This window comes from Caloenas nicobarica, chromosome 3, assembly GCF_036013445.1.
Source record: "Caloenas nicobarica isolate bCalNic1 chromosome 3, bCalNic1.hap1, whole genome shotgun sequence".
Lineage (NCBI taxonomy): Eukaryota > Metazoa > Chordata > Aves > Columbiformes > Columbidae > Caloenas > Caloenas nicobarica.
The window spans coordinates 32,928,164-32,945,110 of NC_088247.1; the positions used below are offsets into that span (position 1 = coordinate 32,928,164).

General features: G+C 42.8%; 1 protein-coding gene across 1 annotated transcript in view; it reads left to right on the top strand.

The window, feature by feature from the left end:
- CD109 (CD109 molecule) overlaps positions 1 to 16,947 on the top strand; it is an 87,891-nt gene that overhangs the window by 7,649 nt on the left and 63,295 nt on the right. Inside the window, exons 3-5 of the mRNA XM_065630899.1 lie at positions 10,291 to 10,319; positions 13,933 to 14,163; positions 14,305 to 14,430. Coding sequence (XP_065486971.1) covers positions 10,291 to 10,319; positions 13,933 to 14,163; positions 14,305 to 14,430 — 386 coding nt within the window. The remainder of the gene's footprint in view (positions 1 to 10,290; positions 10,320 to 13,932; positions 14,164 to 14,304; positions 14,431 to 16,947) is intronic.

Below are 16,947 nucleotides of genomic sequence, written 5' to 3' on the forward strand. Positions count from 1 at the left end.
GGCTGTGAATCAACTGGAGAAATTCCAGGGAGAGCAGAGGGAAAGACTGGATGTCTCTCAGGAGACAAGTTCAAACCAGACAGAAGAAGGTGAGCCTTCACATGAGATGGAAATAAATTGTGGAACCCCAGGTGCTGTAGATGGAAAATGTGACTGCACAAATCTATGAGACAAAAGTCCGCCAAGGACAGGTTTGGTATAAATACACTAATTTGGCTTTTCAAGCCCCAAGCCTCAGACTACATAGGCTGAGAAGAGTACCCAATGAAGGGTCACTGTGTACTTGTTCTTTTTTTACGCTGTTGAGATATCTGCCCTTGACCGTTGCTGGAGACAGGACCTTGGGCTGAATAGACTTTCAGTTTGACCCTGGGAGCTTCTTCATTCTGGAAAGCATTTGGTTATTACCCTCCAGGTACATAAAAAGTAGCTTTAAAGAGAGAGAGGTGGGAGCTTGCAGTGAATCTCCAGATGGGTCAAGGATGATGTCCTTAGTAGTGTCTAATTAGAAAGAGGTCCAAGCTGAAGTGTTGAGGGTTATAGAAGTACCTGTAGAGGCAGGAAGCAGTTGGGAAATTCATGGGTCTCCAGTCATATACAGGTGACTTCTCTTTTCATGAGGTGCTTATGAAGATCTGCACTGGCAGCATTGCTGGTTCCCATGCTCTGCTGTCCCTGACTACACGTTTGTGAAAACAGAGTTGAGATCGTATCTCCAGAGGCTGAACAGCACATGGCAAGAGATTACACTGGTTCATCTAGATTCACTGCAGTCCAAATAAATACGTGCATAGAAAACATGGCCAGAGTGACAAACCCCTTCTTTCCCACTTCTCCAGCTTCCTGGAGGTACAGCTGTGAGGTCCAGGTGCTTATTTTGTATGGTTGAGGAATTATATTGCCTTTATTTGCCAATGAAGCAAACCTCTGGTAATGTTTTTATACATCAAAATAGTTTTGTGGTCTCAGAAAAGTTATGTGTCTTTGTCATCACAGACTCTGAATGCATTCCAGAAAATGGCAGAAAACCAATATGAAAACAAACCTTCTTCTTTCAGTCTCCCTAAGAGGAAACCTAAATAGTTCCTGAATGTTTTATTTTCAGTGAATGAGTTTGAAAGTTGACTTGTCTTTGGGATTTTGCTCCAGTTGCAGCAATTCATGTGATGAGGGTGGTATTAATACTGCCAAATCTCTGGCATAGACAGATTTAGCCACATTTTGTGGCTGTGTGATTTTCCTATGTTTTAAGTTGAAATAAAAACTGCAGCTGCTTTAAATTGCAGTAATAGTAGCTTTGTCTGTGTTTATTTCATGGATATAAGTGTGGATTATAATGATGGCCAATAGTGCCTTGAAAGCAGGATGTGCAGATGCCTGTAAGTTTGTGTATTTTTGTATAGTCACCAAGGAAAAACTAACTGAATGAAATGAATTTCCCATTTAGTTGTGTAAAAGGCTAAAGTCTGAGATTATTATGAATTGTCTGCGTAGTTTCATAGACTGGATCTGATGTCAAGAAAGTTTTCTCTGTAGTATTCAAAACTTATCTTGCTAACAGCTGTACATTTATAAATCATGGGAATATAGTTGTTTGGGTGTGGTAAGCAGTGATAATGTCATGGACATGACAATAAGTGCACGGATGGCTTTTAGAGGCTGGTCTCAGGAAAAAGTTGAAAAGAGTTTGTGATGAAGCATCTGGGATGGTAGCTGCTGGGTAGCCGTCAGAAGGTCTCTGTTAAAGACATGATTTAGTTTTAGAAATATGAAGCTGTTTTGTTTTCCTACCCGGCATGCAGTGTTTCAGATAAACCACAGAGCATTTTCAGTCTTGTGTTCTTGCAACTGGCTGCTCTCTGACCTCTCAGCTGAAAGTGGTAATAATAGTATAATCCATGGAGCTGCTCATTTTGCTTTAGAAGACTGAGTGGAGAATTAAACATCTGAATTATGACCTAAGTCTAAAAAGAAATTAGAAGGGCCAGCCTTCAGGAAACTTAGTGCTTGCTTGTGGAAGGGATCGTGGATGTGGCAGGGCAAGGAAAGGGTCATCCAGCATCGGCTGTGTCTGTCTGTCTGTCTGAGGGCATGGGAGATGGTGGTTTTCCTCAGGGATGGATCTGGCAGTGTTGGTGAGAGAAGAAGAGCTGAACTGGTAAGAAGGACAAGCAGGGAAGTACCGCAACTCCTTTGCCATGTGAAGTAGGAGGACACAGGGAAAGCTGTGGCGAGGGGGCAGATGAGAAGGACAGCACTACTTCTCTTCATACCTTCCGGTAAATCTGTGTCTATTCTGTTCTGGACATGAGCATTTCTGGTTGTGCTTCCTATGGTTGAGTTTCCACCCCTGCTTCTGATTGTGGAGTAAAAGTAGTTTGGGCAAAACCCTTTGAATTTAGCTGGAGAAGGTTGGATTTTTTTTTTTGTCACGAATCATCCTAGTTGTCAGGAAAATATACCTACAGTTTGCATTGTAGACTGAAGCTACAATTTACTAAAAACTGAAGCTAGGACTTGCTAGCGATTGCAGAGTTCGGTAAAACGTGGCTTTAGTCACAAAAACATCTGTATGTGTTGCTTTTCTCCTGCCCTTAAGATCTGCGGTGCCCTGTCTCTTCACTGCACCCTGAGGTGATGAATTCTGGTCCTGTCCAGATTATTCCTTGTGTCCCATTAGGCTGCACTCCTACCCTGCCTCTTTCTTTACCTTTTTAATTTCTGAGTGCTTTTAGCTCCCAAAATTGCAAAAAGGACTGAAAAGGATGAGGCGTGGTGGAAACAGGGAGTAGGGTAATGAGCGGCTGTTGAGGGAAGGGTACATAGGCAGGAGGGGTTTAGGAGGCTTTGTGGTGTGAGTATGTAGCCCTTTCCTGCAAACCTGTTGGCTTCTTTTGGCTTTGCATATCAGCCTGTATACTGGTGTCCTCTAGCAATCCCTGTTGCATGGGTTTGAGTGCTGTATTGCCTCTCTTTCTATTGTCTGCCCCAAATTTAGCCATAACTTAAGAGCCGTGGCTCACACTGTATTTTGGGTTACTTGCGTAAACTAACAAGTGCTTATTTGGGTGCTAATTTTAGGATAACAGGTGAGGAGTATAACACATTTAAAGAAAAATGCGAACTCGACAGATTTACAGGACTTCTTTTCTGAAGAAAAAAATGTTTTTCACTCCCTGGGCAGTTTAGGCCTTGGTATTTAGGTGGCTTTCCTCCCCCCCCCCCCCCCCCCCTTAAAAAACATAAAAATAGTCTATATTTTGGATAGGAAGAAAAATCTGGAAGGACATTGAAGAACAATATTTTTTATTTTTCCAGTGTTAAAATGAGTTTTTGAAATAGACTCCGCACTAGAAAAAAAAAAATCCATTTACCACTGCAAAGAAAATGCTTTTCTGTAAACATTTCCGAAGCATGGATATATGAACACAGCTGCCAGAAGAAAGATGTGGCATCATTTCAGTAAATCAATCTGAAAGTGATTCTAGTTATATTTTTCCAGTCTCACACAGGAATAAGAAGGAATGAGAACATAGGTAGAAAATGTTAAGTGAGGAAGTTTGTTTGCAGCAATACTTGTCATATGAGGTAGAATATAGAATCAAGTTCTGAGTTTGTGTAAACTAGTTGGAGACTGAAGTGCTGCTGTACTGATTTTTATTGGCACAAGCTCTAGTTCACGATGCCAAGCCATGCAGTCATTTTTCTCGAACCTCTGTCCTTTTTGGGGAGTGGAAGCTGAAGCATATATGTCTAGTCCTAGTGCTGGTGGTGGCAGCTTAAGAAGGGGTAGCATAAGTTTCTGGGTTTGGGTCAGGCCCATGCAATGGGAAGAACGTAAGATGCCATCATTTGTGCAGCTCTCCGTAAGTCTAAAAAAAGATGCATGTATTTGGCTCTGTAGAATTTCTTCCTATTTACTTTGCTGATAACAAGACTATTAGACCTCCAAAAAGTGGCATGGTGGCAAGGTACGTTTGAAAGATTGCTTAATTTCCTACTGCTGTCTATACTGGTGACATGTCTCTACCACCCTGCCTTCGGTTCCTCTTCTGCTGGACTGTCCTAAATGCCAAGGAATCTGAGGAAAAGGAGGCAGGACAATGTGGTGTTTGTTTCCACAGTATTTCCATGTATTTCCTCAATGCAGTATTTATTGAATGAATACAGTACAAGCTTCAGGAATTCTGTGATAGAAATGATTTTGTGAGTGATGAGGAAGGATATTTTTTCTTGAAGGATCATGTGACTTCTGTGGGGATTTTTTTTTTGGTGGTTTGTTTTTTAACTTTCCTCAAGTTTAGTCTGGAATGGTCCTCTGAATGTTTCCTGCCTCCCCCTGCAGCCAGGGCATGGCTCCCAGCTGGGAGTTTTCTTTAACTAAGCCCTCGCGGTGGCTGGGACCGGGACTCTCGCCTGGTCTTTCCCCTCTGTGGCCCGTTGCAGCCGTGCTGGTTAATCTGCTGCTGTGGGGAGCGGATGGGATGAGTCAGGAGGAAAAGTTTTGTGGTCTGCAATGCTCGGTGCCGGTGGCGTAGCTGTTCTGGGCTCCTTTCTACGTCTGCTTCTACCGCCTGGAGTTAGTTACTTGTAATAGTTGGGAGCCGTATTTAATAACTGAAGGGTCCCCTTGCAGGGATGTGGTGAAGGAAGGTGACAACTGTTGCCATTTCTGGGGCAGTGGACTCTGCTGATGTAATGTGTAAATGATGTGGAAGTGTCACACGCTGCATGTGGGTACAAGTGTCCAGCTGCACCATAGCAGATCTCCCAGGAGAGCAGTGCCACGTGCTAGCTGTTGGACCGTGGTTAACCCCTTATGTCGCGATTGGGATGGGCAAACGACATAGACAAAGTTCTTCTTAAGTACAAACAGCAGTCTCCATTTATTGCCACAAACACCTTTTTATATAGTCTTTACCAGCTCAAGTGTCTTTTTGCTATTGGTTACAGGCTGCAATAGTAACATATCATTGGCTAATTTTACTATCATCAATGTTACTCTTTTACTCCCTTCTTTCTCATGGGTACACCTTAATATCTCTGGATACTCCTTTACTCCTTTCCTTCTCATGGGTGCACCTTAAAATCTTCAAGGCCAATTTCTGTTCCCATGCCCTCCGTCAGGGAATCCACAGACCCACCGTAGTCCCCCACACCCTTATAAACTCGAGATTTCTGTATGATTGAATATAACTTTAATTCATCAAGTGGACAGAAAAATGTGGTGAATTTCAGCAGTTCGGCATTGGCATAAAGGAAATATTTTGCCTATAGCTCTGGCTTGAGCACATCCAAAGCCACCCCTGGGAGTAGCTGAGCAGAGCTCCAAGGGATTGATTGCAGCTCTGAGAACATGGGAAAATCTTGCATGACAGAGAAATTCACTGCAATGCCAAAGAGTTTCGGGTCTGCCCAGGCTGCTCAGTTTCTAAGAAAATAATTACGTAGTGACATGAATTGGATGATTACCTTATGCCCCAAGAGCCTCTTTTATGATTTTCACTGGCCGGGAATGAGACGGTGCTCTGGGCTTTATCAAGGCAGCCAGGGAGGCTGTAGCTCTCTAACACCACTTCAGAAGGTAAACGCTTTCCGAGTTGCATAAAGAAGTGACTGTGATTTAAATCTCCCTCCCCCACAACTGCTTCCCCCTCTGCATCATGACTGTATCTGGCTCAGACCTGATGTTAGGTCTCCCAGGCCTGGGAACATGGAAGAAACCCAGTATTTCTACCTTAAGATTTCTGTCTTTTGCATTCTAGTTGTTCTCCGAATAGGTGCAGGCAAGCAGGCACTGCCCTGATGAGAAAGCTGCAAAGTACCTGCCCTTTTAAGTGTAAGATTGCTTTGAAAGCTGTTAGGTGCTGTGCAGGGTGATGTGTAGCATTCCTCTTCGGTGCTCTGCCCTCGCGGTGCATGTGTACTAATGTATTTGTCTTGCTGTGGGTAGAGATGGAAATAGAAACCCCATGGTGTGGGCTATGGCATGAATATCAGATCTGTGCTTGGTGTCTTGCAATGTGCTGAAGTCACTGCTGTAGCCGGTGCTATAATTAGCTGTGTTGGATAGATCCAAGCTCGTGTAGCAATACTTACCATGTACATATCAACTCAAATGCGTGTAGTAAATAAAACTAAGTTCCTGTTTCTTGTTAATAACAATTATCAGCAGTTGCAAAAGGTTTTATTTTTCTGGCGACAGTGTCATGTGGTTATACAAACCCTAGCTTTAGGAAAGCCTCATTCCACAGAGGAACAGGAGCTAGAGAAGGGTTAGGCTTTTAGTATACAACTGAGAGAAATTTCAGTAGGTAGTTTTATGCCATCTCTGTTGTTGCTAGTTACCTTATACACAGCCTCCTTTACTGGTGAAATATCATAATCCCTTGAAAAAAAATCTTCCTAGTTAACAGTCACCCTGTCTTTCCTGAGTTAGGAAGACATAAGTTTCCTTTAGCTGAAATGATGTCTCTTTAATGTTTGGGCATGGCGTTGTTTGGACAGATGTTGGGAATAAACATACCAGAAAGCGGACAGGGGTTGACAATGCCGATGAATTGGGTACTCTGCAGGACTGTGTAATTCCTCTCCTGGAGCTGGGGATTGTCCTGCAGCCTCGTGTGCCAAACAAGCTTGGCCGAGTGTGGGGCTCCCTGCCACTGTGCAGTGGGGCAGGGTGCCCACTCCGCTGGCTGCTGGGAAAAGAAGCGTGTATTTTGCCTGAGACTCCTGGCTGGAAAACCTTGAAGGCTGGTGGGGTTGTTCAGAGTCAGCAAGTACATGGGTTGCTTCTCGAGTGAAGAGGAGAGAGGGATGACAGGAAAAAAAACTGTGGCTTTAACAGTAGCATAAACATGTTGTGGAAAGAACTGTGTTGCTTAGGGCCCGATGCCACCCATCTCCGTTAAGCTTTTGAATACCAGAATGAAGTACTGGAGTGTGCTGCCCACAGACTTCATTTGTGGGATGTGAGTCATTTGGTTTAACCCAGGTTATAATTTGAATAGATGGTTCATACTGGACGGGATTTTTCCTTTAGTGCTCTGGTAGCAGCCAGGACAACCTGTGTTCAGTCCATTGAGACTTCCTTCTGTTTGTCACCGTCAAAGGAAATAATTAATTGACTTTTCAAATTAATGTTTATTGGAGTTTGAAGGTCAAGTGATTGCGTCATCTTCGAATGCTTTTATGTCCAAGATAGAGAAGGACATAAATAATTTTTTTTTCCATAGTCTACAAAAAAAATGAGTAAAAGATAAGTATAAACCCATTGCTTTTTGGGAGATATAAAAAGTTCTAACTGAATGGAATCAGCGAAAGAAAATATGAGTTAACATGAGTCAGCAGTGTGTGCCCTGGCAACCAAGAGGGCAAACCGCATCCTGAGGTGCATCAAACACAGCATCACCAGCTGGTCAAAAGAGGTGACTATCCTGCTGTATTCAGCAATGGTGTGGCCTCACCTGGAGTACTGTGTGCAGTTCTGGACCTCACAATTTAAGAAGGATGTGAAGGTCCTTGTGTACATCCAGAGGAGGGCAACAAAGCTGGGGAAGGGGCTGGAAGGAATGTCCTATGAGGAGCAGCTGAGTACTTTGGGCTTGTCTAGTTTGGAGACAAAGAAGCTGAGAGAAAACCTCATTGTGCTCTACAGCTTCCTGAGAACGGGAAGTGGAGAGGGAGGTGCTGAGCTCTTCTCCCTGGTATCCAGTCATAGGATGCATGGAAATGGTTCAAAGCCAGAGGAAGTTCACACTGGACACTAGGAAGTATTTCTTCATGGAGAGGGTGATCAAACTCCAGATGAGGCTTCCTAGAAAGGTGGTTGATGCCTCAAGCCTGTCAGTGTTTAAGAGGCACAACATGCTTTAACTTTTGGTGAGCTTTGAAGTGGTCAGGCAGTTGGACTAGATAATTGTTAGAGGTCCATTCCAACTGAAATAATTCATATCCTCTCCCTCTCCCCTCCCTCTCCCCTCCCCTCCCTCCCCTCCCCTCCCCTCCCCTCCCCTCCCCTCCCCTCCCCTCCCCTCCCCTCCCCTCCCCTCCCCTCCCCTCCCCTCCCCTCCCCTCCCCTCCCCTCCCCTCCCCTCCCCTCCCCTCCCCTCCCCTCCCCTCCCCTCCCCTCCCCTCCCCTCCCCTCCCCTCCCCTCCCCTCCCCTCTCCTCTCCTCTCCTCTCCTCTCCTCCCCTCCCCTCCCCTCCCCTCCCCTCCCCTCCCCTCCCCTCCCCTCCCCTCCCCTCCCCTCCCCTCCCCTCCCCTCCCCTCCCCTCCCCTCTCCTCTCCTCCCCTCCCCTCCCCTCCCCTCCCCTCCCCTCCCCTCCCCTCCCCTCCCCTCCCCTCTCCTCTCCTCTCCTCTCCTCTCCTCTCCTCTCCTCTCCTCTCCTCTCCTCCCCTCCCCTCCCCTCCCCTCCCCTCCCCTCCCCTCCCCTCCCCTCCCCTCCCCTCCCCTCCCCTCCCCTCTCCTCTCCTCTCCTCTCCTCTCCTCCCCTCCCCTCCCCTCTCCTCCCCTCCCCTCCCCTCCCCTCCCCTCCCCTCCCCTCCCCTCCCCTCCCCTCTCCTCTCTCGTTTCATAATTGAAATAAAAGCTTTGGCACTTATGGCTTCATGATGTAATGGTGTCCAGGAGCTTAACAGCACACTTATTTGGATTCTGAAAATATCTGTGGCCACGTTATCTAAAATAGTTAAAATAATGTTATATTAACCCATATACGTTAATGTGTTGGTTACTTGCTCCCATGGTGATGTAGTGCAATGAGGATGGTTAATTCTGGGTGCTCCTTTGCTTAAGGGTGGTAAATTCTGTGCAGGGTTTTGAAAATTTTAGCCTTTATCTGAGCTGCAGAGTAAATGGAAAATAACTCAGGTGGAGTAGAGCATTGAATAGATTGTGAAAGTGTTTCAGTCAGGAAATTGTTAAAGAGGAGAACATGGGCATGAGCCTCACCAAACAGAGAAGTAATGTTGCTGTAGACTGGAGTTCATATACTGCTGCAGCCCTGCAAAAGGTATTGCCCCTCTTCCATCAGTTGTGTAAGGGAGGAAGGGGTAGAGTGGATGGATCTGGTGAAAAGGAGGCTGAGAGCCTGTCCCCAGTGAAGACTCAACTTTAGGTTGTCGTAGAGGTAGTAGCTCAGCAAAGGCATACTGCCACACTGCTGGCTTTGTTTCATAGCAGTGAAGCCACCACGTAGGAGGTTACTGCTAGAGGGAATTGCCAGGATTAAGGCAGCTTTTTGCCATTGTGCCTTTATCTAATGACATATAGTTAAAAGTACTTTCCTTTTTTATTCCTTCTAGCAAAGTTGTTAATCTTGGTAAAAATGACTACAAAAAGTAGTCACCTACTAAACTGCAGAGGAGATTAATACAAAATATCCTGAATTTCTCTTACATGTGAAAGAGTTGTAGAATCAACTTCTTTGCAGAAGCAGAGGGATGCTTTGGTCTTAGGACAGTGGTACCCGAGAGGGTAGTTGTTCTCAAGGACAGCACTACCAAACCATACCCTGCTTGTTCAGGTAGCTCCCAACTGGGACACCGTGTACACCCTCAGACCATTAATTAAGTGGAGCACTCCATTTCAGTTTTTCTGGGCTGTTCTGCTCTGGCCGATTTGGGAGAGTAGTGATTGTTCGGGAGTTGCTGAATCTGGTGTCCTGATGGTGGGGGGATTGTGTCTCTGACTGGGGTATTGGGGTTCCCCCTCCTGGTGTGCCTCTGGGTTTCTGGTGATGGGTGGGTGATGGGCTGAGTGCTCCCCTGGAGTGAGGCTGGGTGTTATTTGTGTTCCCCCACCTGCTGTCCTTCCTTCGTGCTAGTTCATGTGTCTGTGGAGATGAACCGTGGAGATGAGTTGCTTATCCCCTAACCTAATGGTGGCTGACAGTGGCCTTGACAGGACTTGGGAGGAATAAATGCAGAGAATGAGACATTGAATGGAGTATAAACACAATATTTCAATACCGACTAATGCAGCAGTTGCTCCAGGCTGTATATTTTTCAGATTCATGTCCAGACGGTGCTTGGCAGCAGTTAGCTGGCCGATAAGCGTGTGCGTGCTGGCCAGCAGGTCACAGCCATTGCATGTGTGTTGGCTGGATGGTCCATGTGTCCTGAGCTCCAGAGTAGCCACATCAAGGGAATTCGGTTATCAGATGGGTATTATGGGCAGTGTGGGAATGGGGGAGGACCACTGGTCTTCTAATTAACCTGATAATGTTGATGTTTTGTTAAGTTTTTATAAGGTTTCTGACAGTGTCACATTCTTTCTTTTTTATTCAGATTCCTTTGGGACTCTTGTTCTTCCAGCAGTAAGTATTTCTTTCCTCCTTCCTCAGAAAATGTTGACTTGCTGTAACTTTTCATCAGTTGGTGTTGATGAGATCATGTATTTTGTATGTGATCCTAGCTATTTTCACATTCTCAGATGCGTGTATTTATTGACCAATACACAAAGGAGTTTTCAGATCAAGTGGTCTGCAACTTGTTACAAGTAGTTACAGGATTCAGGAGCTGACTTTCAGCATCAGCACAAGCTATCATAAGAATTGAATACAGAACTTTGCTTTGTGTTTTTTTTTGACTAGATCATACCTATGTCTTTATTTCAGGCACACCATGAGGGCTAATTAGAGCTGAAAGAATTGTGCAAAGCAATAACTGAGAAATATGAAACCAAAAACATATACAGTCTTCTTAAGCTTTTGGAAATGCATGTTCAATGAAAGTACCTAATAAGCTAACTAGTCAACAAAAATGTATAATATTGAATTGTGTGTTGAGTATGAATCCTGACCTGAATTTATAATCCTGGATGTTTATCTTGAAAACCCAATCTAAAGAATTATGAATTTGTGTCAGGACAAAAGTTTTACCAAAATTTTAATTTTTTTAAACATCTATAAGTCTGAGCGTCCCTAAATCCAGTGGATTTAAATTATGATCTCAAATAAACTATATATCTGATGAAATAATCTGGAAATGTTTGATAGATGGATAATCAATGACAATGAGCAGCTCAACGTTATGAAGACTACTAGGTTGAGATGCATCTGTATGAACTGTAGATTAGTGAACATAGAAAATTCAATTCTTTTTTAAAAGGAAAAGAATTATCAAGTTCCTTAATGTAATCTGGCCAGGTCTTAAAGTGTTCAAGCAGCTGAAACTAGGTGAGGTGAATTCCTTCCTCTCTCACCACTATCTGAAGTGATGAAAACTGACTCACTTTTTAATAGTAAGATGTTTTTTTCATTCGTGTAGCCATGGTAGACTTATGTTTCACCCAAAGTGTATTTGACTGGTAGGAGAAAGTGGGTAATGACTTTCTGGTTTCAGTAGTCATCTTTTCCAGAGGAAACAGTGGCTTCCTTGTCTGAGGTGCTCGTGACGGTGGCTGGCGTGGTCAGGAGAAGTATGTGAGATGGCCTTTTTCTTTAGGAGTGCCAAAACGGAGAGAGAAATATTTTCACAGCAAGTTCCTATTACCTACTGTTAAAAGCTGCCTTGCTCATATTTGGGTTGAGAAAGAACCCTTTAGGGAAGGAGTTGGTAGGGCTGAGGTAAATAGTTACAATTATTGTAGGAGTGACCTTCTGGAAGTGCTGTATTAGTGCAGTTTCTGTAGGCATAGATGTGTCCATGAGGGGGTGGGTTACCTTGCACCTCAGTTGTCCTAATATACTGCCGTGGCCATGCAGACTTCATTGCCTCGGGTTTTTACACATAAAAAGGTGAAACAGGTAGTTTTGTCACCATGTTGCAGGAAGGTAAGGTCTTTTGAAACATAAGAAATGTAAAAATCAAGGGAGCAACCCATGCTATCTGTCATTATTTGTGATAAGAAAAAGATACAGAAAATATATGAGGCCTCTAAAAGGCATTTACAGCCTTTTAAAGAAAAAAATCAAAGACAATCCTTGCAAATTGTTAAAATAATGCTGTAAGATCACAATTCACTGCTATGGTGAGACAAAATAAGCTTATTTTCCCCCCATTTTGATTTTGGATGTTTATGATGTTTCCTGGACTTCTTGCAGGGAATCCTATCTGCTTTTTAGGGAATACACCTTCTTTACTAAATGGTAACATTCATAAATGAGTTGAATTTAAGGTAGTATTTGTCAGATGCAGTAACTAAGGCTGTTATTCCTATTTAATGTATTCCAGAATACTTGGCATGGAAGTTGGAGGGTGTTGAAATATGTGAATCATATGTTCTTGGCTATGTGTATACAAAAACCTGCAGCAGAAGAAAATGCAGTATCTATTACAGTGTGGTGCTTTCCACCTAAAATTTACTTATATAAGTTCAGATTTTAAAGGAGGAATCTCTTCTTCCTGTGTCATCAAACACCCACTTGTGGGCGAAAAGAGACCCTGTTTATTTTTCCCCTACCTGATCTTTTTTTTTTCCTGCCTTGTTTTTAAAAACAGAAAGTCAACAGAGAGGGATGAAATTGTAGTTGATTCTTCTACATAGGTAAACACACAGAGAAGGAAATATATTTGATAGAGACATTTGCATCTACCTCATTTGTCACCCTGTGACATTTTTCCGTGTTTGGGAATTTCCCTTACCTCACTGTGTGCTCTTAAAATGAGTTTTGACAGCACAACAGCCTTTCGTTATAGAGGCTTGGTAGGATACTTTTGAAGTGCTGTGCCTGGTGAGTTAACAGCTGAAATTTTCATTGCCAGTGCAAGAGGAGTGCTTCATTTCCATATGTTGTGCTGAAAAGTGCAAGTCTGTCTGTTTTAGTTGTCTTGACTTCAGAGGTTTTACTCCAGATTTACTGTTATAACTGCAAACAGAAGCATGTGACTCTTTAAGCTTTTTAGCAGGGCTAGTTGTTGGAACCAGCCGTGTGTTGTGTTGAAACCCTTTTCCTTCTTCAAAGAGACACTCCTAAGCAGATGGCGGTACAGAAGCTGGCATCTGGGCTGGGATGTCCCTGGGGTCATTTGACATCTGCGTAGGCTCTGCTTGAGGTGACATTGCCGTGTGCTGCAGCAGCTCTGCTTTGAGCCTTTCAGCCCCCATGGCTCGGATTCCTTCCACCTAACTTTAGGAAATGAACTGATGCATCTGAATTACGAACTCTAGATTTCCTGTGTCCGCTGGAGAGACAAGGAAAGAGACCTGTGCGTGGTTATTCTGACCTTACATGGTCTGAATTTCCTTGCCAGTGATGTCTGTCTATGCTTACTGCCAGCGCTGAAGGAGCCTTCAATGTCTATCCTGAATAGGTTAACCATATAAAATGTCTCTTCCTTTATTCCTTAATATTTTGGGAAGAATAATTATTTTACTTTCTAGCTGAGTCACAATATATGCTGTAATTACGAATCGTTAAACTGAAACAAGACAAAATCAGTGAGGTTTCTACTGAAAAAATGTACCTTACCTCATGAGATCTTCATTCTGAATTTGATTTTGCTACCCCATAGGACATGAACCTAAAGCTTGTAAAAAGAAGTACAAGGTTTCCTTACTCATCTTGCCTGCATAAAGCTTCTTCAGCTCTTATATTTTTGGAAAATTCATTACAAAAATTGATGAAGTCAGGAAAAAATTAACCCCCAAAATCAAACCCGAGAAATTTTTAAATAACTGTGAAAGAGAAAGCACAATGTGTGTGTGTGTGAGTCTATGAATGATTTATGAATACATAGATACTTACATTGTTGAAAACCTGATTACTACTGAAAGGTAGGCGCAAATTTGTTGAAAAGGTGCTTCTGCTAACACATTTTTTGGTAATTGTTGTAATAAAAGTTTAAACCCCTAAAATCCTCTTTCTCTTTTTCAGAATTTACGTAAGTAGACAAGTTCAGGAATATGTCAGATCTTTATGTCAAATGTTTTTGGAATATCTTCAAGAATATTTTGGATAGTTAACAGAATCATTATTTTCTTTTCAGCTGCCTTTGAACAGTGCTTCTGGGAATTATGAATTACTGGTAGAAGGCCATGCTGATGGCCAGCACATCTTCTCCAACCGTACCAGCTTGATGTACATGTCAAAGAGCATCTCCGTATTCATCCAGACTGATAAATCTATGTATAAACCAGGACAAGACGTGATGTTTCGAGTTGTCACCGTCTATCCTGATCTCAAACCTTACAAAGCGTCTCTGAATATATATATCCGAGTAGGTATCCACAGGAACCTAGTTATGCAGTGCAGTTTGTCATATGTTCCAACTTTGTGTGGCAAAGATTGTATGTGTTGCTGCCTAAATCTTGCTAGCTAGACCACTTGCATTTAACATGCAGCCTGACTTTTCTCCTAGGACCCTCGGAAGAAATTGATTCAGCAGTGGTTGATGGAGGAGGGTGATTTGGGCGTAGTTTCCAAAAAATTTCAGTTATCCATGAACCCTCCACTAGGAGACTGGTCCATAGAGGTGGAAGTGAATGTGAGTATTAATGTTGCAAAATCATAGAGATGTTTCATTTCTCCTGATAGATATGAATAAAATTTTGTTTACTTTGGCAAAGCAAAAAAATAAGCATGGACCATGAGAAAAGGAAATCTTTCCCTCTTGGCAAACCCAAGATATTATGCAAACCGCACAAAATTTTCAGTAGTATATGGTTTTGTAAGGAAAGATATATATATATATAAAATCTATTTTATCCTAAGGTCTGTGTTTTGATTCTAAAATACGAATGTTATTTAAAAATCAAGGGTTTTTAATATTAATATAAAAGAATGATCTTACGGGGTACTATTTTTTTTAAGTGAAATGCTCTTATGTTTATTTTGTAAGTGAATATACAGAAATTTATTGTTGCCTTGCTGTGCAGCCTGTCACTGTCTCAAGGGGTGTGGAATCAAAGACTGTGAGTTACGAATCTCTGCCTGGTTTTAGTGGTGTTTCAGTAATTCAGCAAAATAGAAAGGATGAATAGTAAAGCAGAACTATTGCATAACAAAACTGGTAAGATCTAGTTTATATGTTGCTATTGGTAATAGTTCTATCAGTCCAATCCTCTAAGCTGTACACTCCTCATACACCATGGAATATGTTGCAAAAATAGCTGGAGGTTTAGCTGTTGAAAGCTCTGTGTGTCAGGTTTATTCAGCCTGCTTTAAATGTCTGTAATTTGGGAACTGCATTTCCGACTTGGCTTGCCATGGCCATTCAGAGACATTTAGCAAGTACAAACAGGACTGCTTAATGTTTCCTAATAAAGGAGGTGGTGGGGTAGAAAGCAGAAAATCTCATGTGAGCGTGTATTACTTGGGACTAATATTTACCAGTCCTGGTTACACGCTTGGTGGATTTCTACAGGCTGAGGTAGGTGAGGGTGGTTCTCAAGTGAGCATCAGGACTGGATTTTCTGAACACGTTCTCCTGTGGGTGTGGAGTCATTAAAGTTGTCTTTGATGGGAAAAATGTTTTAAGTTGTTCCTGCCCTTGTTCCTGTGCTCGGCTGCTCCTTCCCATCCCTGCACTGCTCTTCAAAAGCTTCCCAGTCATGTTGAGGCAGCTGTAGTAAGGCTGAGATCTAAAGCACATCAGGGAAGTGACTCAGATTGAAAAACATCTCTCATCTCTGTGTTTTTCTTTGCCTAATCCACTCCAGCTTACTGAGCTGGTTGACAGCACAGCCCCACTCACAGCTGCCTCGGCACTTTTCAGAATGTGAGAAGTGTGGCTCAGACATGGGAACAAAGGCTGGTGACAGTGGGGGGCTCCTTCAACAGCTCTCTTGCCAGGCAAAAAAGTGTTTGTGAAATTTTGCTTGGGCTTTCTGGGGAGTCTGGAGTAATCCTTGCATCAGGAGCACACTGCTGAAGGAATTGCAGCAGCTGTTTTCAGGATCTGAATATGAGTGCCCATCCCCTCTGAAATAAAACCAAAAAGAAAAGGAAAAAGTTAATTGTAAAATTAAAAGAAAAATCCATTAGATTCGTCTGGGCTAATGAAACAGCTGTGAGAAAACAGACAAGTGAAGTGAAATGTTAGTGGACCATAGGTGATGGTATCCTAAATTTTAGCTCTCTAGTATGGACTACAGAAGTTTAATGAGAATGGAAAACATATGACAGGGTGGGAATGTCTCTCAAGTCATGAGTAACAGGGAGAAGACAAATAAGGAACATTTAATTCACTGTCTCTTCCAATGAGTAGATAGAGGGCACTGTGTGAAGGAGGTAAAGAGCAATTCGGAAACAATTAGGACAGCATAACTGAACTCTAGAGCACAGCATTGGTGGGAGTTGTGAATACGGAAAACTCAGGTGGGATCAAAAAAGTCTGAACAAATTCACAGAAATACAGCCCATTAAGAACTGCAAACTGGCGACCTCAAGGCTCAGGCTGGCATGGTGCTGCTGCTGGCTGCCCTGGACTATGCAGATCTCCGTAGAACCTTGGCTGCTGCCAGAGGCTGGACATTGGCCTTTGTGTTACATCTACCGGGGTGCACTTTCCTAGGTTGTCTTTATCCTGTTTTATTAAGAACATCTCATTTTCTTTACCATTACATTTTTTAAAGCTTAGTGTTTTAGCATTGAGTGTGACACTGAGTGCAGTGTTTGAGATTCTTCATAGAGCTCTAAATGCTTCAGTGGCATGAAGAATATCCAGTGGTGGGATAAGGCCCATCACACTAGGGTATCTTTCTCTATTCACTGTTGTTAAAGGAGACAGTTCAAGGTGGAAAATACTGCAAAATGCTTTTGGTACATTTAACAAAATGCTCTCTTAGCAAAAGGTAAACTTGGACAGAAAAGAAACGAGATAATTTTTTTCACTGACAGAGGAAATGGTTAAGCAACACTGCATTTAATAAGTGGAAAAAAGGGGAACTGGGAGATAGATATCAATATAAATTAAAGTCTAAACTCTTGCGTATTTGTAGGAAATCTAAAGCGCCCAAAGAAAACTTAATTGTTAATAAAAGTATGGAAGAGTTTTTAAAGT